Source organism: Leptodactylus fuscus, chromosome 1, assembly GCF_031893055.1.
Source record: "Leptodactylus fuscus isolate aLepFus1 chromosome 1, aLepFus1.hap2, whole genome shotgun sequence".
Taxonomy (NCBI): domain Eukaryota; kingdom Metazoa; phylum Chordata; class Amphibia; order Anura; family Leptodactylidae; genus Leptodactylus; species Leptodactylus fuscus.
Window position 1 is genome coordinate 178,693,278 of NC_134265.1, and position 23,383 is coordinate 178,716,660.

Consider the following 23,383-nt stretch of genomic DNA (forward strand, 5'->3'; position numbering starts at 1 on the left):
GCGGCCGTCATAGCCGCCGGGTGTCTACTGCTTTAAGCAGTAGACAACCGGCTGTAATGCCTCCGATCGGTCCCCTCCGGCGCTGCTGTCAAAGGCGCCGGAGGCGCCATTTTCCCGGCGGCGCATGGGCGCCGCCATTTTGGCACGGATCGCCGGCTCCTGGAGCATGCTCCAGGGCCGACCCCCCGTTGCCATGACAGCCGAGAGCCTTGTTAAAGGCTCCCAGCCGGTCTGCAAATTCTCTCTTTTGCAGGCTGGTGTATACAGCCTGCAAAAGAGATGATGCTTTTTTGCAATGCATTAGCATTGTAATGCATTGCATTAGTGATCAGACCCCCTGGGGTTCAACACCCCTAGGGGGTCTAATAAATGCAAAAAAAAAAAAAAAAAAAAAAGTAAAAAAAAATATAAAAAAATATAAAAAGTATTAAAAGTTCAAATCACCCCCCTTTCCCTAGAACACATATAAAAGTAGTTAAAAACTGTGAAACATATACATGTTAGGTATCCCCGCATCCGAAATCGCCCGCTCTACAAATCTATACAAATATTTTTCCTGTTCGGTAAACGCCGTAGCAGGAAAAATAGTCAAAAGTGCCAAACCGCCGTTTTTTCACTGTTTTAATTCTGATAAAAATTTGAATAAAAAGTGATCAAAGCAATAAAAAGTACACCCAGCCCTGCAAAAAAACACGCCCTATGCATCCCCGTACACCTATGTATAAAAAAGTTACGGCCGTCGGAATATGGCGACTTTTAGAAAAAAATTTTTTTAACACCGTTTTGGAATTTTTTTTAGGGGTCAAAATGTAAATAAAACCATATAAATTTGGTATCCCTGGAACCGTACCGAAACACAGAATATAGGGGACATGTCATTTTGGCTGCACAGTGAACGCCGTAAAACCAAAGCCCGTAAGAAAGTCGCAGAAATGCATTTTTTCTTCAAATCCACCCCATTCTGAATTTTTTTCCTGCTTCCCAGTACATTATATAGAATAATTAATGGTGGCATCATGAAGAAAAAATTGTCCCGCAAAAATTAAGACCTCATATGACTCTGGAAGCGGAGAAATAAAAAAGTTATGGGGTTTAGAAGGAGGGGAGTCAAAAACGAAAAACGAAAATCAAAAAATGCCATCGGCGGGAAGGGGTTAAACCCTACAAATTGTAAAGGGCTGCAGAATATGTTGCCACTATATCAATAAAATGTATTATTATATTATTTTTGCATTTAGCTGGAAAAGTTTTCAGTAATTCTGAAGTTTAGACTCAATTCATAATGTGTTGCTTTTTCACTTAGAATATTTTAGATAAATGTGTCAAGCATTCATGTATAATAGTAGTATCAATTTTATGCCACCAGCTGAATTTATAAAGAGTAGTATATTTTAGTCAAAGAACTGAAATGTAAAATGCATTTGAAAGTCAGATATTCATACCAAGTATCCATAAGACAGACAGGTACAAAGTGGAGATGATGATTTGGAGATTATTCACTAGGATGGGACACCCGTGGTTCCAGGGCCAGTAAAGCAAATTATTTACTAGTTTCTGTTCAATGATTTAGCTAGTTATTTTATCCTTTCAATGTTCTTAGTATTTACTTATCTATATTCTACTCTTCTAGGTGAGGTGGATCTCTACATACCTACAGCTTTTTATTGATATATTAGGGTGTATTAGTCAATTGAGTAACATAATAAATGTAAGAATCTCTGTAAGAAACAGACTACTTATTTTTGTCATTCTCCTTAAAGCTGTATGCAGATTCCCATGTCAGAATGGTGGTGTCTGTGAAAGGCCAAATGCATGTTCATGCCCTGAAGGTTGGATGGGAAGGCTTTGTGAAGAACGTAAGTATTGCTATCACTTATATGCTACTGTTGTAGTGGTTTACATTTTCAGAAAGCATGCAAACTTTATAGAAGTATATATAGTGATACTGCTTTCATTTAACCTATTGTTCTACAAAGATGTATATGTGCTTTGTGTGGTTGTAAAGTGTTATTACTATTTACCAGTGCAAAGCAGGGCACTGGTTTGGCTAGCTAAGGCTGAGTTCACACTAAGTTTTTTGGTCAGGATTTTGAGACTGTATTGGCCTCAAAATCCTGATCAAAAAGATGGCTCCCATTGAAATCAATGGGAGCCGGTCAGGTCTTTTTTCCAGAATGGACATGCTTGTTCTTCAGGACAATTAATCCGCCTGAAGACACAGCCTCCTCCAGACTAAACACATTCATTGGGGCTAACCCGCAGTGGATTGCGCGACTGGAAGCCGGTGCACTGCACCGGCATCAAGTCACAGCTACCCGGTTTTTGGTCTGGATACTAAGGCAGACTCCACCTCAGCTTCCGGACCAAAAAACCCCATGTGAACTCATGGCCTAAAAGGTCATTGATATACTGTAGGTTAGAAGGGGTACCATATCTCCTTAGAGAGCCTGCCTTTGCAGCCACCTTACAGTCGAGAGTCTGAAAGACCATACATGCTCTACAAGGAATTTTGTGAAAAGAATACTTAAATATGTTTTCCTTGATTGAAAAAGGAAAGAAAACTATGTCTGTAGGTTTGATAGGAAATTGGGCATTGATCTATAAGGACCTACCTTCAAAAAAGTGATTTAAGAGTGAGTTTTCCTTTTTTCCATCGTGGAAAATAATTTAAATATTCCTTTCTTTAAGGTTTCAATAACCCATATACCATCTAATAACCCAATATATGCAATATCAAAACAGAGCAAAGGCTTCACTTAGCTGTATCGACACAAATACAAAAATATCTACAATCTGGAATGCCGAGAAAAATGTTATTCTTTTTTATGTATAAGGTTGCTCCGAGGGATTCAGAAACTATGCATTACATGGCTGCTCATTTATTTAATTTAAAGCTAAACTATGGTGGAAATTTGTATTTGTTAGCCCGTTAGTACAGGACATAATGTTATCTGAAGAAGGCTGAGTTCACTCACCTGCCGCCATCTGCTTTTTATGCATCTTTTTTTCTGAGATCATGTAATTGGCTGACAATTCATACATCAGCTGGAAGTCCCTTCTTTTCCATGTCTTCAAGAAACTTACAATAGTATCTTCAGACTGCTGTGTGAAGCACCAGGTCAGTCTGCCAATCTCATGACATCAGACCTGTTCACTTGTGGTATAAGATATAGAAGGCCCAGGTGAGTAAAATCACTCTGTTTACACACTTCACTTTACATAACACATTGCCCTGTAGTAATGGGTTGAACAATAAAACATATCATGAGAGGGTAGCTTTAGTAATATATTTACACTGTATGTATATGCTATATGGTGAAACTTCTTTGAGATGACCACTTGTCACATCATAATGTGATATAGGAGGTGGCATTCTTCAATGAAGATAGCTACTACGCCATATTGCATGTATATGGTGGAACTAAAAAGCTATCACAGAAAATATAGTCTAGATAAGGGGGAGGTGTTTGAGAATGTAAGAAAACATACAATGTATCTAAGAACATATAGTGTCCTCATACTAATGCTCCTAAAAAAGTTGCAGCAATAATACACCCATACAAGTGCCATCCGAACTGCTATGTACATTCAAGAAGTGCATACATCCCACATTTCTAAAGGAGAAAGAGGGGTAACAACTTTATTTCCAGGCTATGAATACATATGTATAACACCTGTTTACACTATACAGTGCCATACCTAGGCCACATATTTTCAGGCACGGTCTACATAAAGCCAAACTGATGTTACAGTGACATATTTTACCCACATAGAATTACTGTAAGTGAAAGAATATGCCCACAGGGCCGTATTATGCCTACATTTACCAATCGGTATCCAACAGGGCTATACAGTGCCAGATAGACCCAAATGATGTATATTTATTGATATTATTTCCATATATTGGGGCACATATTGTTTATATGCATAGTGCATTATAATAACCATTTAGTGCCCCATAGACTCATCCTCATAGACTGACCTTTTTGCAATGTACTTCCAGTTTCTACAATCTTTACCAGCGTAGTATAATAAAATCCTTAGATTAGAATTCAACTGTTACAATTATCAAGTATTTTTGTAGGTCTAAAACCTTTTCCACTAGTTATTTCTAACTCCAAGCATGACAAATCAATACAAGTACAATTCCAAAGAAAACATTCAAATACCGTCAAATACCAAGTTAAAAAAAATCTAATAACAGCGGCTGACACATGTAGAGTTATTGAATATGATCAGCACACTAACATGTTTCTATTTTGAAATGGATGTGGGATAAGTCAATACAACATACTTCATTATTAAACTACAATCTGGACAAACATACATCACATATAATACTTGTAGTGTCAATAGCAAATTTCTTTGCTTTGTGGCGAGATGCTGAAGGACAGAGCGGCAAAGTATTTCAGGGCTATGAACTGCTCACTTGCATCATTTCTTAGCAATGATTTTTAAGCATGAAGTGACAGTCTGCAAAGGTTGCAGCAAACTATCTTAGAAGCAATTTTTCATCAGAAGAGAGCTACAAACTATTTGGAAACAGGCAAATCAATGACCCTGGTACAAATTCCAGATTTATTGCAAGGAAAAGCTTGTAAGTCAATAAAACACTTCTTCATGGGAGAAATGGAGAAACTGAACTTTACCTTTCTTCCAAGTGATTTTCTTTATTTTATTCTAAATGGGATGTTCAAATAATAATAATAATAATAATAATAATAATAATAATAACAACAACAACAACAGACAAACTCATGAAAGACAAACCTTTGAGAGTTTCCAGACCACCACAATGGATGAGAGATACAGAAGGTTAAACCTATGGACACTGCAGAATTTCTTATTGGGTTAAAGCTCTGTGTCCTTGGCTGGGACAAAGGCCAACTATAAGATATCAAATAGCAGAGCTATTCTAAAATAACAATAATAATATAAATTCATATTTTGAAAAGATGGTTATTTTGTCCATCACACTACTAAACGTATGATCTTGAAATATGGATATAGTCCCGATAAAGCTCACTCACCATATACAGTCCTATGAAAAAGTTTGGGCACCCCTATTAATCTTAATCATTTTTTGTTCTAAATATTTTGGTGTTTGCAACAGCCATTTCAGTTTGATATATCTAATAACTGATGGACACAGTAATATTTCAGGATTGAAATGAGGTTTATTGTACTAACAGAAAATGTGCAATATGCATTAAACCAAAATTTGACCGGTGCAAAAGTATGGGCACCTCAACAGAAAAGTGACATTAATATTTAGTAGATCCTCCTTTTGCAAAGATAACAGCCTCTAGTCGCTTCCTGTAGCTTTTAATCAGTTCCTGGATCCTGGATTAAGGTATTTTGGACCATTCCTCTTTACAAAACAATTCAAGTTCAGTTAAGTTTGATGGTGGCCGACCATGGACAGCCCGCTTCAGATCATCCCACAGATGTTCAATGATATTCAGGTCTGGGGACTGGGATGGCCATTCCAGAACATTGTAATTGTTCCTCTGCATGAATTCCTGAGTCGATTTGGAGCGGTGTTTTGGATCATTGTCTTGCTGAAATATCCATCCCCGGTGTAACTTCAACTTCGTCACTGATTCTTGAACATTATTCTGAAGAATCTGCTGATACTGAGTGGAATCATTGCGACCCTCAACTTTAACAAGATTCCCGGTGCTGGCATTGGCCACACAGCCCCAAAGCATGATGGAACCTCCACCAAATTTTACAGTGGGTAGCATGTGTTTTTCTTGTAATGCTGTTTTTTTTGGACGCCATGCATAATGCCTTTTTGTATGACCAAACAACTCAATCTTTGTTTCATCAGTCCACAGGAACTTCTTCCAAAATGAAGCTGGCTTGTCCAAATGTGCTTCTGCATACCTCAGGAGACTCTGTTTGTGGCGTGCTTGCAGAAACGGCTTCTTTCTCATCACTCTCCCATACAGCTTCTCGTTGTGCAAAGTGCGCTGTATTTTTGACCGATGCACAGTGACACCATCTGCAGCAAGATGATGCTGCAGCTCTTTGGAGGTGGTCTGTGGATTGTCCTTGACTGTTCTCACCATTCTTCTTCTCTGCCTTTCTGATATTTTTCTTGGCCTGCCACTTCTGGGCTTAACAAGAACTGTCCCTGTGGTCTTCCATTTCCTTACTATGTTCCTCACAGTGGAAACTGACAGGTTAAATCTCTGAGACAACTTTTTGTATCCTTCCCCTGAACAACTATGTTGGACAATCTTTGTTTTCAGATCATTTGAGAGTTGTTTTGAGTAGCCCATGATGCCACTCTTCAGAGGAGATTCAAATAGGAGAACAACTTGCAATTGGCCACCTTAAATACCTTTTCTCATGATTGGATACACCTGGCTATGAAATTCAAAGCTCAGTGAGGTTACAAAACCAATTTTGTGCTTCAGTAAGTCAGTAAAAAGTAGTTAGGAGTATTCAAATCAATAAAATGATAAGGGTGCCCATACTTTTGCACCAGTCAAATTTTGGTTTAATGCATATTGCACATTTTCTGTTAGTACAATAAACCTCATTTCAATCCTGAAATATTACTGTGTCCATCAGTTATTAGATATATCAAACTGAAATGGCTGCTGCAAACACCAAAATATTTAGAACTAAAAATGATTAAGATTAATAGGGGTGCCCAAACTTTTTCATAGGACTGTATTGCCTCCTCTTCATTTTGTAATAAGGTAATAGTCTTGCCTGCCTATAATATGTGACTGATGAGACAGGACCCTTGAGATTCACATTTCTTATAGCAGTGTCACTATGGTCATTATTCATACATGTTGTTGCCCCATCTCTGGAAACATTAAGAACAGACTAGAAGGTGTAACTGTTAGAGTTGAACGATCGGGATCGGAAAAGATCGGATTCCGATCCGCGATCAAGTAAATTTCACGATCGCGATCAGAATTTCGATCCCGATCTTTTTATGCCAAGAGTGTGTAAAGCAGTAATCAAAGCAAAAGGTGGCTACTTTGAAGAACCTAGAATATAAGACATATTTTCAGTTCACACTTTTTAAAGTATATAATTCCACATGTGTTAATTCATAGTTTTGATGCCTTCAGTGTGAACCTACAATTGTCATAGTCATGAAAATACAGAAAACTCTTTGAATGAGAAGGTGTGTCCAAACTTTTGGTCTGTATTGTATATTCACACATTCTTTCCACATTTCAACATGCAGAATTCCACCTTTTGGCATGTTAAACTTAGATAACATATTATTATTTGATTGCATCAGCATTGTGACTTTAACAAACTCTATAGCTGGAATTCCTCTATTCTTAGGATCAGCCCCACACAGTCCAGACAAATTCTCCATGATTTGCCTCCTATACAGTTCTCTGTCTTAGAACCTATTTGAAATAGGGCACACAGCCATTTCTCTGGGAGCACATTGCCTAACCAAGGACAGCTTCTTATTCTGGAACCTCAAAGGATATCTCTTGAGCGTACATGTGCTTAACCAAGTACAACTCTTATCCTTGAACCTCAAAAGATAACTTTTTGGTGCACACACACTTAACCAAATACAAGTGAATCATACCATATCATAACATCTATGCTGATTCTTAATTACTTTCCACAAGATTCAGCATATAAATAAACTAATTGCGATGCATGCCAAAAACACAACACAATATCCATAAATTGGTCATTCTTCAAAAATGGATACTTCATAAACAGGGTTCTTAAGGATAGGAAAAGCAGAAAGTGAAAGTTTTAAGAGAAAAGGCTTCTTACCTTGCATCTGCATTTACCATTTTCCAAAACATTTCCTTTTCCCCCCTTCCCTCCTGTCTGTTTGGGTGGATGACCTCCAGCCCCACATTATGTGCTTCAATTTCTGTGAGAGCAATTGGCTCAAAGGATCACCATATTGAAGTGTAAATTTGTATAACTGATTTATGATTCAGCTTAGAGAATCAAGACACACTGCTAGTGGATTCTGTGTTAATCAATGAAAAAGAAAGAAATTTTTTGAGAGAAGTCCTCAGTAGTTGATACCTTTTTTAATGGCTAACTCAAAAAGTTTTTTGATGACATATCAAGCTTTCGAGACTCTATAGAGGTCTCTTCATCAGGTCTCTAACCTCCCCTTCATCTCTAAACTTTTGGAACACCTGGTTTATTCTCGGTTAATTCGTTATCTCTCTGCTAACTCTCTGCTTGACCCCTTACAATCTGGTTTCTGTGCTCTGCACTCTACTGAAACAGCTCTCACAAAAGTCTCTAATGATCTACTAAAGGCTAAATCCAATGGTGACTTCTCTCTTTTTATTCTTCTGGACCTCTCTGCAGCTTTTGACACTGTTGACCATCTACTTCTCCTCACTATGCTCCGCTCAGTCGGCCTCAATGACACTGCGCTCTCCTGGTTCTCCTCTTATCTCTCAGACCGCACTTTCAGTGTATCATTCGTGGGCTCTGTTTCCTCCCCTCTTTCCCTTGCTGTTGGGGTTCCTCAGGGCTCGGTCCTCGGCCCCCTGCTCTTTTCTCTCTACACAGCCCCCATTGGACAAATCATCGCCAGATTTGGCTTCCGGTACCATCTTTATGCTGATGACACCCAATTATACACATCTTCCCGTGACATCACCCCTGCACTCATACAGAACACCAGTGACTGTCTCTCTGCTGTCTCTAATATCATGTCCTAGCTCTATCTGAAACTAAATCTCTCTAAGACTGAACTACTACTGTTTCCACCATCTAACAGATCTGTCCCTGATATATCCATTGCAGTCTCAGGCCTTACTATAACTCCTAGGCAGCATGCCCACTGCCTCGGGGTCATATTTGACGCAGACCTTTCCTTCACCCCTCATATTGAATCACTCGCACGTTCATGTCACCTCCACCTCAAAAACATCTCCAGAATACGCCCTTTCCTTACCAGAGATACACTAAAGACACTTACTGTCTCTCTGATTCATTCTCGCCTTGACTACTGTAAGTCCTTACTAATCGGTCTTCCCCTCACTAAACTCTCCCCTCTACAATCTATTCTGAATGCAGCGGCCAGGCTCATCTATCAGGCTAGACGCTACAGCGATGCCTCTGGTCTGTGCCAGTCACTACACTGGCTGCCTATTCATTATAGAATAAAATATAAAGTTATTACTCTCATCCACAAGAAGGTTAAAGGGTTGCAACACTCAGGAAGGGCCAGGGCTGGTATCACGGTAATATATCCGATGTGGCCGGATTTCAAGGGGGTCCCTGGGTCCCGAATGTGCACCAAATCTCCCTTTTTGAATGTCCCCGATTACCCACCCCCACTCTGATATCCGACAATTACAACAGACAACCAGGCTTTGGGGGTAATCGTTGCTCTTTTTACTAGCAGGACGAGTTGATACAAATATACAGATGATGGAGGAATTCTTCACATACAATACAGCGATCTTTATAGACAGAGTCCACTTAATCAGGTGATGGAGCTTTGAGCAAGAATACCTTGGACTTGGTTAACTCGTAGTAGCTTGGGAAGTTAAACTTGTATATACTTGTAGGGATGGCCTGTATCCAGGGGGTTAGACCTCAACAAAACTGGGTACACGTATATAGAAGAGGAGATACAATTCGGCAGCGGGAGACCCTCAATTTCTGCCAGACTAGCTATGGGCTCCTTTAAATATAGATTTGTCCCAAAGACTTACTTGCATAGCGAAATACGTGTGGAGTTCCCAGATGTATGGATAACAGGACGGCCTACTCGTAGAGAAGTGGAGCTTCAGAGGAAAACACTCCCTGAGGAACATCTTGGAGGCAGAGGAAAAGACATCTCTGCTTGGAGATTCAGAAGAAAGTATTCTCTGAGAAGAAGCTTGGGTACAGAGGAAAAGACGTCTCTGTTACAATTTCCCGGAGACTTAGCTGCCATTTTTGCAGCTTCCCATGTGCTCAGCTCAACACCGAAAGACCAAAGACAAAAAGTTCCCAACCCCCTCTAGAGAGGGTGGTCACTCAACTCTCCCTCCAGGCCAGTCAAGGGAGCCTGATTGGTCCTGGAGGTCAGCTAATCATAATGGACACTCCCTTTACAGTAACAACTCAAATTACAATGGCAAAGTATAGGCAGGTGCAGTTCACAAAAACATCCACAAGATGGCGCATTAATAGACCCCCTGTGTGCTGGCTCTGGAAGAATAGAAATATATAGAAGGAATGAAGGGGGGGGGGAAATATTTATCTTATATGAAAATGTCCATGCTATCTCGGTCTGCAAGGATTAGTAGAGCGAATTGGACTAGCAGTACCGGGACATTACATACACCCCCACTAAGAAAAGAGCCGTCCTCGGCGACTAACTAGCGCGGAGGAACCTAGAGAGATGGGATGCGCACAGGTAGTAGGGCTGGATACCTGAGAAACAATAAACAGAATAATGGCAAACAACAATGTGACATGACTTATGTACAAGAACGATACCCCGTGATTATATGCAAAACCAAAACATAATAAACAGTGGAAACATAATGCCAATAGGTGGGTAGAGTCTCTTTCAGCAATAGGGCATTGTCCATGGAAAGGCTCAGGGTAGGCACTATGTGGCAAAATACAGTCCTCAGTAGTCCATAGGCTGTAGAGAAATATGTAATGCAAAACAAGAACATAACAAAATGCTTGGGATTACCCAGGTACGGAGGCTTAAACGGTTGCTAACTAACTAATTAATAAGAACATAGGTATATGAAAGAGGCAAAGTATATATACATGAAAGGATATGGTTGCTCAGTCTCTATAGCGAGCTGGGGGAGTTCCCTTGGTACTTCGCTCTGATCGCCTCAGCACTTGGTCTTCTACTTGCGTAGGAACACTGGAAACTGGAACTCCATCTTGTGCTGGTTCAGGAGCAGCAATTGGAGCAGCAACACTGGAGTCCGGAATTTCATCTTGTGTTGGTTCAGGAGCAGCAATTGGAGCAGCAACACTGGAGTCCGGAATTTCATCTGGTGTTGATTCAGGAGCAGCAACACTGGAGTCCGGAATTTCATCTTGTGTTGGTTCAGGAGCAGCAATTGGAGCAGCAATCCTGATGAAGAGACCTCTATAGAGTCTTGAAAGCTTGATATGTCATCAAAAAACTTTTTGAGTTAGCCATTAAAAAAGGTATCAACTACTGAGGACTTCTCTCAAAAAATTTCTTTCATTTCATATCCACTGGCTAACACGGTACAAGGATATATATTTTTTCTTCAATGAAAAAGGTGAGTTTAAAACCATTGCATAGTTAGGAAAGTGTGACTAAACATTTTCATAAGCAAACTAAAGTAAACCAACTAAAAGTTGGTGTGAACAGACTGAATATTCTCAATATATGTCAGATTTGGTTATGTAGTTTATAGGAGTTCGTGGTAAAAAAAAAATGTGCAAAGATGATGAATGTGCACATGATGTATGCCAAATATGTGCATCGCTCACTAGACTTGATACGTAACAAGAAAAGTGGATGTGGGTTCCAGGAAGACTAAGTTACAAAAAAAGATTGAAAATGCTGCAGATTTTTGAAAAAATATATGCCTATTCTGTATAGTATGAAATTCACCAAATTCATTAAAATGAGTCTGTCAGAAGTAATAAAACTGCAGTTTACAAGAACATGGGGCTCCAAAGCTGAATAACAGTAGAATCATGTCTACAAGATAATGGGATTAGATTTTAACCAGTCTATTTTTTCCTCCAGCAATTTGCATCTTGCCGTGTCTAAATGGAGGTCGTTGCACAGCTCCATACAAGTGTGACTGCCTAAATGGGTGGACTGGATCTCGTTGTCATCTTGGTAAGTAATGGAGCCTTTCCTTCACTTTCAAATCTAGCGACAGTGAATAATAATATACTATGATTAATAACTTTAGGACTACTTCAGTAGGATGATGTTTACAGGGATTTTCTTGAGTCACCACCAACTACGTACCCAATAAAGCCACTACCACAACATCCTGTGGCAGTAAGTTCCAGAGTCTCACAGCTCCTATAGCCAAGCATCCCCATCTATGATGCTGGTGAAATGTTAATACCTCTAGTATGGGGGATATCCCTTTACAGGCCTAGGAGAAGATCATTAAAAAGATGTATTTATACATTGTGGTTGGATTTCCTATTGCCGTCTTTTTGTTCTTATGTGAATAACTAGGAACTATACAGTCACTTGTGGGTTGCTACTTGGAGCATTTGTTTCCTCCTGAAAAGTAAATATCAGATCACTTACTATCATCAGTTAGGTAAAGAGGTTATTCACCCATTAGTCATATTAAATATCACAGCCTATTCTGTAATTTGAAGAATAGTCCGTACTCCATTTGACAAGATTACGAAATTATTTTAACATACAGTATAGAAAGATTGACTACTTAAAGGCTTATTTTTCATCGACTTTACTTTAACGATAAGTTTTCTATCTTTTTACAGCTGTTTGCCAGTCTCCTTGCTTAAATGGAGGTAGATGTGTAAGACCAAACAGATGTTATTGCCCACCAAGCTGGACAGGACTTGACTGCTCTAGGTAAGTTCTGTTCTTATGCCGAACCATTCAGTGTAGGACAGTAATTATAGCTTGGTCTGGTTTGACCACTAACGCTAAAGCTTTGAAATGCCACAGAACATGCAATTCAAAATGCAGGCAAATGCTGAAACCAGCCTTCAGTGGGCATGGTCAGCAATTTGCCCTTCTACCCGCTCTCTGTTCTCTGTTGTTCCACAGTGCCATGCTCATGCACATCACACTGCTGCTACATCTAGTCCCACACTCCCTCTCAGCAATGTGAGACTTTAACAAGCGCACCTGCAAGCACTTCTCAGCCAATCACAAACAGCCCCAACCTATTTTAGTCTGCTATGTTCTCCTCTCAATGTCCGAGCAAAATTGGACTTTGTGCAGTAGATTGTGCAAGTGTTATATGACTACTCTGATGTTCGATTCTCAATGACTGGTCTATTTACTGACTACTTTTCTGTTCCTGATTCTGTTCTGATGCTTATCTTGAACTTGTAAACCTGAGCTGCCCACCCTCATCCTGTAGCTTGTTATACCAAATTTTTTCACACAGACTTATATCTTTAACCCCTACCCCACACGGGCATTTTTCAATTTTCTCTTTTGATTTCCCCCTTCCAAAGCCAATAACATTTTATTTTTCCACTCTCAGAGCCATATGAGGTCTTAATGTTTGTGGGACAAATTGTTCTTCATGATAGTACTATTAGTTACTCTGTACAATATACTCGGAAGCTGGAAAAAAATTCAGAATGGGGTGTATTTGAAGAAAAAGTGCATTTGTGGAATTTCCTACAGGCTTTGTTTTTACAGCGTTCACTGTGCAGCCAAAATGACATGTCACCTGTATTCTATGTTTCGATACGATTACGAGAATACTAAACATATGGTTTTATTTACATTTTAACCCCTTAACTAAAATCGAAAACTGTGACAAAGTTTTTTTTTCTTCTAAAAGTCACCATATTCCAACACCTGTAACTTTTTTATACGTCCATGTACGGGAATGCATAGGACATCTTTTTTTGCGAGGCCGGGTGTACTTTTCAATTATATCATTTTGGGAATTGCTATTGCTTTGATCACTTTTTATTCAAATTTTTTCAAAGGCAAAATAGTGAAAAAAATGGTGGTGTGGTTTTGTCTTTTTTACCCACTATGGCATTTACCGTATGGGAAACATATTTTTATAGATTTGTAGGCCGAGTATTTTCGGACACAGAGATACCTAATGTGTAGGTGTTTCACAGTATTTATATGTGTTGTAGGGAAAGGGGGGTGAGTTGAAGTTTTAATACTTTTTTTTTTTTTTTTTTGCATCTATTAGACCACTAAGGTCTAAAGTAGTCTGCAATAGAAAATACTGAATGACATGCCGGGAAGCCTTCACAAGGTTCCCGGCTGTCATAGAAATGCTCTGGGTGCCTGTGACCACGCGCCGCTGGTAAAATGGCACCTTGGTCAGCTTTGACAGAGACTCTAGAGGGGTTACTGCCTGCGATCGGTGCAGGCACTGACCACGGGCATTAGCACATAGTGTCTTCTGTAAAAAAAAAAAAAAAAAACAGCAGACACCGGGCAGCTATGGCGGCTGCTCGGGAGTCGGGCGGTCGCCATAGTTAAACACCCGGCATCCACCGTAATAGTACGGCGGATGTCGGGAAGGGGTTAAATCTGTTCAGCTTCTCCTGCTCTAAAACATACTGCTTGCAGCTTATACAGAATTTTCATGCTTACAGGTTCCCTTTAAAAGGGCATGATAAAATGTTATAGAATTCAATGTTCACATTAAAATATAATTTCTGTATCAATTCCATCAATTCCTTGTCTTGTTACTATACGATAACTGTACTGTCGCAAGTCCTATACTGGTATGTCACAGGACGAGACAGATTTTTATCTTCTGGCAGAAAACAATACAAGTCTCTGGAACGACTGCATGGGGAGAAATTCATGCAAAATGATATAATGAATAATCTTTTATTTGCTAAAACTGAGTTATTAAGAAAGATTATTTAGTTTGCAGTTTTAATACCATACAATTACTTAAAAGCACTTTGTGGAAGGCTATTATATCACAACCTGCCATTGACAATAATTTTAGCAAATCATCCCAACTAGAGATGAGCAAACAGTGAAATATTCGATATTCAATATTCGTTTCGAATAGCCACTCCATATTTGACTATTCGAACGAATATCGAACCCCATTATAGTCTATGGGAGAAAATGCTTTGTTTCAGTCCACCATCACACCCCAGGAAATGATGCCAACACCCTGGAATGCAACTGGGACAGCAGGGGAAGCATGTCTGGGGGCATCTAACATGCCCAAGTCACTGTATTATGTCGGGATCCCTGTCAGCTTGCAATATGCAGGAGCTGACTTTTTCCCCATAGGAATGCATTTACCGGCGTTGATTGGCCGAATGCCATACAGAGTACAGCATTCGACCAATCAACACTGGTTCTGTCAGAGGCTCGTCTGTGAAAAGGCGGAGTCTAATATCGGACCAGAATGGAGACTGCTGTGAACCAATCTTAGACTCCGCCTCCACCGGTAGAACCAGCGTTGATTGGCTGAATGCTATACTCTGAGATGAAGCAGAGCTGGCCGCGCGCTGAGCTCGACTACTCCGGAGATGAAGTCGAGCTGAGCTCACGGCCAGCACTGCCACATCGGAGATGAAGCAGAGCTGGCCATGCGCTGAGCTCGGCTACTCCAGAGATGCAGCTGAGCTGAGCGCATGGCCAGCACTGCTACATCGAAGATGCAGCAGAGCTGAGTGTGCAGCAGGGTTCAATGCACACTCAGCACTGCTACATCTCAGATGCAGCAGAGCTGAGTGTGCGTTGAACCCTGCTGCACACTCAGCTCTGCTGCATCTCTGTGTGTGCTGAGCTCTGCTGCTGTGTCAGCACTGCTACATCCGAGATCGGACCACAATGGAAACTGCTGTGTACCGATCTTAGACTCCGCCTCCTCCAGCAGAACCAGCGTTGATTGGCCGAATGCTGTCCTCTATATTGCATTCGGCCAATCAACGCTGGTCAATGCATTCCTATGGGAAAAAGCCAGCTCGTGCATATCGCAAGCTGACAGGGATCCCGACCAGATAGAGCCCCAAAGAGCTGGGTGAGTGACATTTTCCCCTAAATAAAGGTAATCCTTAGTTAACCCTGCCTGTTCATCTATCCCTGTCTCACAGTCACATAGTTCACAGTCTCAAATTAATTGAATGTTAAATCCACCATTCGTATAAATTGGAGGTCACCTGAATTAGCCAGCCAATTACTTTTTCCGATTTTTTTCGATGCCTCTGTTGTTGTAGTTCCTGTCCCACCGCCCCTGTACAGTTATTGGTGCAAAAAAAAGCACCAGGGAAGGTGGGAAGGGATAAGAATTTTTATTGTGTTTGCCTTGTGGTATTTGATTCCAATCGAATACTCCGAATGGCCTGATATTCGATTGAATATGTATTCGATCGAACAGTGTTCGCTCATCTCTAATCCCAACCTTAATCCTTTTATAGTTCTTCTGTAATAAATGCGGCATGAAGCTGTGAGGGGGTTAAGTACAGAAAGTCAGATTAGCTAATCTATTGACCTATGCAAATCCCATAACCATTGTGACAAATTTTATATGGTTTTGTCATTTCCAATTTTTATTCACAAAGTCCTTTAGATATAGGAAGGCAGAGATATATACACAAGATGAGCTATTCTTTCTATGTTCTTTCTTCGCGAATGCGATCCATGCTTCCTTTTGATGTGCCACATCTGCCGATTTAATCACATCCTAACTGTTTTCCCTTTTTTGTTTCTTTTAGAAAAAGAAAGAATGGTTTTTCTCCTTTTTAGTGGTAAATTGGATTTGTTGCACAAAAGAGAATCCATTTCATGCAGGATCTAATCTGAAGTGCATTTTAATTCAAATTTGGATGCTATAATGTGAGATATTTTCTTATGCTTGTGGATGTTTTTTTTAAAGTTCTTTTGTATTTTCATATGCAAATGTATATTAATAATATGCTGCTGAATACTGAATGTTAATTGGATAGGGAGATTGTATATACTTTCTCAACGTTTACTTAAATACTGTGTTTCAATGGGTTTCACCGCCTAAGGTAATTGTATGGGATATACTTGTGATGACAGATCATTAGCAGAAAAATAGAAAAAAAGCCGAGTTTGACAATGTTTATATAATTTTTTGTTACTTTGTGTTAATTGGAATTTAGGCTCAGCACAAAAATTGCTTTATTTTTGTTTATTGTTAAACTATGTCATGTTGTTGATGTGAATTACCCATAAAAGCAAAGCTTACAATACATTTTATAATAAAACGAAAGAACTTATATTGGTCTGTGTATTACTTTAACATAACTGATATATCTCTTAATAGATGAAATACATGAGCCTAATTAAGCGATGTCAATCACTTTGTGTTTATACACTGAATCTCCGCTTTAATAGAGATACCTGTCTAGTAACAAGGGGTAAGTGAACTGGTTCATAATGAACAGTGTTTGTTACACAGTTTGCCACCCACAATCCACTATTAGGGTCCATTCACACGGAGGAAAATGGTGCTGAATTTCAGCGCTGAAATTCAGCACCAAATTCAGCACCATTTTCCTCCATGTGAATGGACCCTTATACTCTCATCTCTTCAGACCCCAGAGTATAATAAGTGGAAACATGTAAACATAACAGGCAGTCTTATTCACCTCTTCTAGGCTCTGTTGCAGCATCCAATGCAGGTGATCATCCTCTATAAGCCTCTTCCAGCCTCCTGAATGACATCTGTGGCCCTGGGGGACTACTGATGCCTGTGATTGATCATCAGTGGTCACTTGGGACATGCCAGCATAATAATGACATCAATTCACCTCCTCCATTCTGAACTGTGGACATCTGACAGGATGGGTTCATTCTATTTGTGCCATTTTCTAAGACTTCCATCAGCATGGAGCAATGAAAGAAAATCTGCGTTCATCCAACCAGACAATATTTTTCTATTGCTCAGTGATCTTATTTTTCTAATCTTTTTCCCACTGTCGTTCTGCCTATGTTTTCCTTTGATAGCAGTGATACTCATAGTCGTCATCTGCTGTTATAACGAAAGATGAGTTGTGCATTTGGACACATGAGTTGGATCACCAGTTTTCTATTTGGCTGCAATTTGATTGCACCGCCTGTTTGTCTGAATTCTTCTTGACATTATTCTGTGAACCCTTTAGTTGAAGAGTTTTTAAAAACTAGCCCCAGATAATCACATTTCACTCTAAATTGCTCAGGTCTCTTGATTTTTCCATTATGATATGGATTTACACAGGGAATGATCAACGGAAAACTTACTTGATTTTATACTGCATTCTGGTATAATACATCTAATGTTCAAAGATGGAAGCTCTAATCGTGAAAGGGCAGGGATCTCAAATAAAGAGGAACGGAAAGGAAGAAATTAGAGAGGGGACCAATTTGTAAAAGAAGAAGATATTAAGAGCCTCCAACTTCTGATGGTTTATCTTAAATTTGGCTATCTGTTGGAAACTATGCAGTTCCCTTAGTAGAGCTGGAAAAGAAGGTTGGAAATCTTACAAGAAAAAGAATTGCTCGTCGGCATAGATGGCAAGCTTGAGGTCCTGGTTCCCCAACTGGAGAACCCCCATCTCTAGATTCACCTATATCATCCACCGTAAGGGCTCAAGCATTAAGACGAAGACCAGGGGAGATAGAGGGCAACCCTAGTGGGTCTTGTTACTGAATGGGAAAGAAGATGATGACCCCATTAATCAATACTGATGTCCAGGGTGAGGTATAGAAGGCAGCAATCCAAGACTGCATGGCTGGGCCCAAGCCAATATGCAACAGAATCGAAAATAGAAGGGGCCAACCTACGCTATCAAATGTCTTTTCCAGTATTGGTAGAGGAGAGTGGGAGGGATTTCGTCTGAGGATGATGGATGCCATTTATGACTTTCATAGTGTTGTCCCTGGAATCCTGCTACATAAAAACCCCACCTAATCCTAACATAATATTTATTACTATGATTCTGCAGTTTGTAGAAATATCCTATGTGTGGCCCTACTCTGTAACTTGACTCAAAGACAGTCTTCAAAAATGAAAGAGCTCCTTTAGGGATTTTGTTGAAATGATTTCATTAGGATAGTTTTTAGACACCATGTTGCATTTGCACAGTCCCAGAGGTACCACAATAGTAAAAAACTCCCAAAAGTGATCCCATTTTGGAAACTAGACCCTTTTAATGAATTGGGTGAGTATGTGTAATGTGATCATTTTGAACCCCCAGGCTTTTCACTGAACTTATTTGAATTTCGCTGTCAGTTTGAAAAATTATGTTTTCCCTTTCACCAGGGAATAAAGTAAACCATCTTGTTATAGAAATTCTCTCCAGTACAGTAATGCCCCATTTGTGCTCAAGAACCACAGAGGAGGGTTCACAAGCAAAAGAGAGTTTTGTCTTTTGGAGCTCTGATTTTATTGGAATGGTTTATCGGTACTATATCATATTTGTAGAGCCCTACAAAATACATAACGGTGGAAAGCCCCCCAAATGACCCCATTTTGGAAGATAGACTACTTAAGAAATTCATTTAGGGGTATAGTGAGCATTTTGACCCCACAGGCTGTTCTAAATGGTACTGCAAAGCAGATGATATGGAAGGAGAATTGCAATTTTCATATCGTATATGCCATTTCAGTGTCCAATATGTTGTGCCTAATATGTGCCACTAGAGACATAGATCCCATAAATTGGAATGTGGCTTCTCCTGGATATGGCAATACCATACATGTGGGGCAGTCGTATGATGCCTGACCACACAGCAGGACTTTGAATGGAAAAGGACCATGGATTTGTTAGCAGAAAAACATGTACTGCGTGTACTGTATGTAAGGCCCCTGAGGTACCAGCACAGTTGAGACCCCGAAGAAGTGACACTAAAAAAATTACCCCTTTAGGCATCCATCTAGGGGTATAATGAGCATTTTGATTCCACAGGCTTTTCCAAATGGAACTGCACAGCCACAGAAGATGGTACAGGAGAATTGCAATTTTCAAATTGTATATGCTATTTTAGCACCCGATATATTGTGCAACTTTGTGTCATCGGAAAAACACACTCTTAAAACTATTAAGTGAGCTATCCCGGGTACAAAAAAGTTGTATATGTAGGTGTAATCTGCTGCTTGGACACACATCACGGTTCAGACCGAAAGGAGCACTGCACTTTTTAGTTTTTGGAGTGAAGATTAGAGATGAGCGAACACTAAAATGTTCGAGGTTCGAAATTCGAATCGAACAGCCGCTCACTGTTCGTGTGTTCGAACGGGTTTCGAACCCCATTATAGTCTATGGGGAACATATACTCGTTAAGGGGGAAACCCAAATCCGTGTCTGGAGGGTCACCAAGTCCACTATGACACCACAGGAAATGATGCCAACAGTTGCTGTCAGGGCAGCCAGTTGACATGCGCATTGTGCAGGAGGAGGAGGCGAGACAGGAGTTGGAAGAGGAGGTGGTGGACGACGAGGACACCGACCCCACCTGGACAAGGTGGATGTCAAGCTGGGAAAGTAGTGTGGATGTTGAGGCAGGTGCAGCACCAAAAAGGGTAGCTAGAGGCAGAGACATGTCCAGAGGCAGAGGTCAGCTGCTTTGCCGAAGCCAGGCCAGACCCGGAATGTCCGAAGATGTTCCCTTTTGTACCCAGCCCAGAAAAACTCCCCCATCGAGGGCACGTTTCTCAAAGGTGTAGAGTTTTTTCAAGGAATGCGCCGAGGACAGATATAGTGTCGTCTACACAATTTGCCTCTCGAAATCGAGTAGGGGCCCTGAGAAGAGCAACCTGTCCACCACTTCAATGCACCGTCATTTGGAATCCAAGCACTGGAATCAGTGGCAGCCAGCAACGGCAGGACAAACGTCGCCCGCCGTTCATGCCACTGCCTCTGCTCACAGTGCTGGCGATGCACTCCAGAGGACGAGCCAGGACATCACTTCATTTGCCTCCACCACTTTGTTGACTTCTCCTTCATCCTCTCCTGTTTCTGTCTTATCTCCTTCTCCTGCACCATCAAAGGCACCATCAGGCGCTTCTTTACAACAACCCACCATCTCTCAGACATTGGAGCGCCGGCAGAAATACACCGCTAACCACCCACGCAAGCCTAGAACGCCAACATCGCTAAACTGCTGGCCCAGGAGATGTTGGCGTTCCGGATTGTTGAAACTCCCGCCTTCCCGGACCTGATGGCAACTGTGGCACCTCACTATGCCGTCCCTAGCCGTAACAACTTCTCCCGGTGTGGCGTCCCCGCCTTGCACCAGCACGTGTCACTCAACATCAGTTGGGCCCTTAGTTCCGCGCTTTGCTGCAAGGTCCACTTGACCACCGACACTTGGACAAGCGCCTGTGGTCAGGGATGCTGCTTATCTTTAAGGACAGGCAGGGTGAATGTGGTGGAGTCTGGTCCCGGGGTCCAAACTGAGGTACCCTATCTCCTCTCCCAGGCCAAAATTCATGGCAGGAGTAGACTGAAACCCTACGACGCTGCAACCTCCACCCCAGCTACTAGCGGCAAACGCTAAAACACTGGTGTGGGGAGACGTCAGCAGGCAGTGCTGAAGCTCATCAGCTTGGGGGACAGACAGCACAGTGCCTCCGAGGTCAGGGTTGCCATCCTGGCTGAGATGGCATTTTTTTTCCCTGCTACACCTGGGGCCTGGCATTTTTACGCCTGTGATAATGGCTGGAACCTGGTAGCGGCTCTGGAGCTTGCCAGCCTCCAACACGTTCCATGTTTGGCCCACGTCTAACCTAGTGGTGCAACGTTTTTTGAAAACATACCCAAATGTACCGAAGCTACTGTTGAAAATGCGGCGCTTGTGCGCCCACTTTTGCAAGTGTACAGGAGTTGCTGCTAGCCTAAAAACACTCTAGCAAGGCCTACATCTGTCCAAACACAGGCTGTTGTCCGTCATTCACACACGCTGAAACCCTACAATACCATATCTTGAGCAGGGTGTGTGAGCTGCACAGACCTTTGATGGAGTTCCATCTACAAAACCCAAGGGTTCCTCAAAGTCAGCTCCCAAAGTTTCTGCACCATGAGTTTCCAGGGGTGGCAGAGTTATGGCTAGGGGAAGAGGCATGGATAGGGATGATGTCTAGGGGCAAAAGCAGTGTGGATGTGGAGGCAAGCTAAGCAGCAAAAACTGGGGGTACAAGCTAAGGCATGGACTGGGGTGATGTCTAGGGGCAAAAGCAGTGTGGATGTGGAGGCAAGCTAAGCAGCAAAAACTGGGGGTACAAGCTAAGGCATGGACTGGGGTGATGTCTAGGGGCAAAAGCAATGTGGATGTGGAGGCAAGCTAAGCAGGGAAAAAGGTGGCTAGAGGCAAAGGGATGTCCAGAGGCAGAAGACAGCTGCATGACAGAAGCTAGACCTGAGCCAGCAAGGCCCAAGATGCCCTCTTTTCTAGCTTCCTTAGAAAAATTCCCCCATCGAGGCCACGTTCCTCGCTGGGGGAGATAATTTCTAAATGTATAGGTCGAGGACAAACTGAGTGTGCTTTACACACTTTGCAATGCGACTCCCCATCTCCCAGGCCTTTCATTCCAGGCTAAAGTACAGCACAGCCCACCCACATGCCCAAGGCTTCAACGGCCTCATCTCAAAAATTCTGGCCCAGGAGATGTTGGGGTCCCGGCTTGTGGACACTGCCCTTTTTGGGCCTGCTGGCTACTGCGCCACCTCACTGTGCCGTCCACACCAGCACTTTTCCCCAAACATGAGGCGGTCTCTAAGTTCAGCGCTTTGCCCAAAAGTTCCACGTGACCAGCTATGAATGGACAAGTGCATGCGGACAGGGACGCTAACTTTTAATCTTGGCACAGTGGTTGAATGTACTTGAGGCATGGACCGGGTCGCAAAATGTGGTAGACTGACTTGTCTCCCCACACAACATTCCTGGGAGGAGGGCTGAAACACCACCCTCCTCCTCCGCTGTTAGATTGACCCCAGCTACGAGCTGGAAACGCAGCAACACTGGTGTGGGGAGACGTCAGCAGGCCGGGCTGAAGCTCATCAGCTTGGGGGATGGACAGCACACTGCCTCTGAGGTCAGGGATGCCATCCTGGATGAGATGGCAATTTGTTTATCCCCGCTGCCCCTGGGGCCAGGCTTTTTTGTCTTGTTGGAGGGCTCTGGAGCTTGCCAGCCTCCAACACGTTCCATGCCTGGCCCACGTGTTCAATCTAGTGGTGCAACGATTTTTAAAAACATACCCCAAATTAGCAGAGATAAGGGTGAAAGTGGGGCACTTGGACACCCACTTTCCCAAGTCTACAGTACCTGGAGCTAGCCGCAATACACTCCAGCAAGGCCTACATCTGTCTGAAGCACCTACTGTTGTGCGAGGTCACCACACGCTCAAACCCTAGATACCGTATGTTGAGCAGGGTGTGTGAGCAGCAGAGACCTTTGATGGAGTACCAGATACAAAACCCAAGGGTTCCTCAGAGTCAGCTCCCTCACTTTCTGCACCATGAGTTTCCATGGGTGGCAGAGTTATGGCTAGAGGCACAGGCATGGATAGGGGTAAAGTGTAGGGGCAAAAGCAGTGTGGATGTGGAGGCAAGCTAAGCATAAAAAACTGGGGGTAAAAGCAGAGGCATGGACTGGGGTGATGTCTAGGGGCAAAAGCAGTGTGGATGTGGAGGCAAGCAAAGCAGGGAAAATGGTGGCTAGAGGCAAAGGGATGTCCATAGGCAGTAAGGGCAAAGATGCAAAACTCTCCCCTGTTTCAAGAATTTTCCT

At 41.9% G+C, this 23,383-nt stretch overlaps 1 protein-coding gene across 1 annotated transcript in view; it reads left to right on the top strand.

Moving 5' to 3' along the window:
• SVEP1 (sushi, von Willebrand factor type A, EGF and pentraxin domain containing 1) overlaps positions 1 to 16,843 on the top strand; it is a 260,025-nt gene extending 243,182 nt beyond the window's left edge. Inside the window, exons 47-50 of the mRNA XM_075280352.1 lie at positions 1,761 to 1,856; positions 11,723 to 11,818; positions 12,448 to 12,541; positions 16,363 to 16,843. Of these exons, the coding sequence (XP_075136453.1) occupies positions 1,761 to 1,856; positions 11,723 to 11,818; positions 12,448 to 12,541; positions 16,363 to 16,393 (317 nt within the window). The 3' untranslated portion in view covers positions 16,394 to 16,843. The remainder of the gene's footprint in view (positions 1 to 1,760; positions 1,857 to 11,722; positions 11,819 to 12,447; positions 12,542 to 16,362) is intronic.
• The last annotated feature ends 6,540 nt before the right edge of the window (positions 16,844 to 23,383 follow it).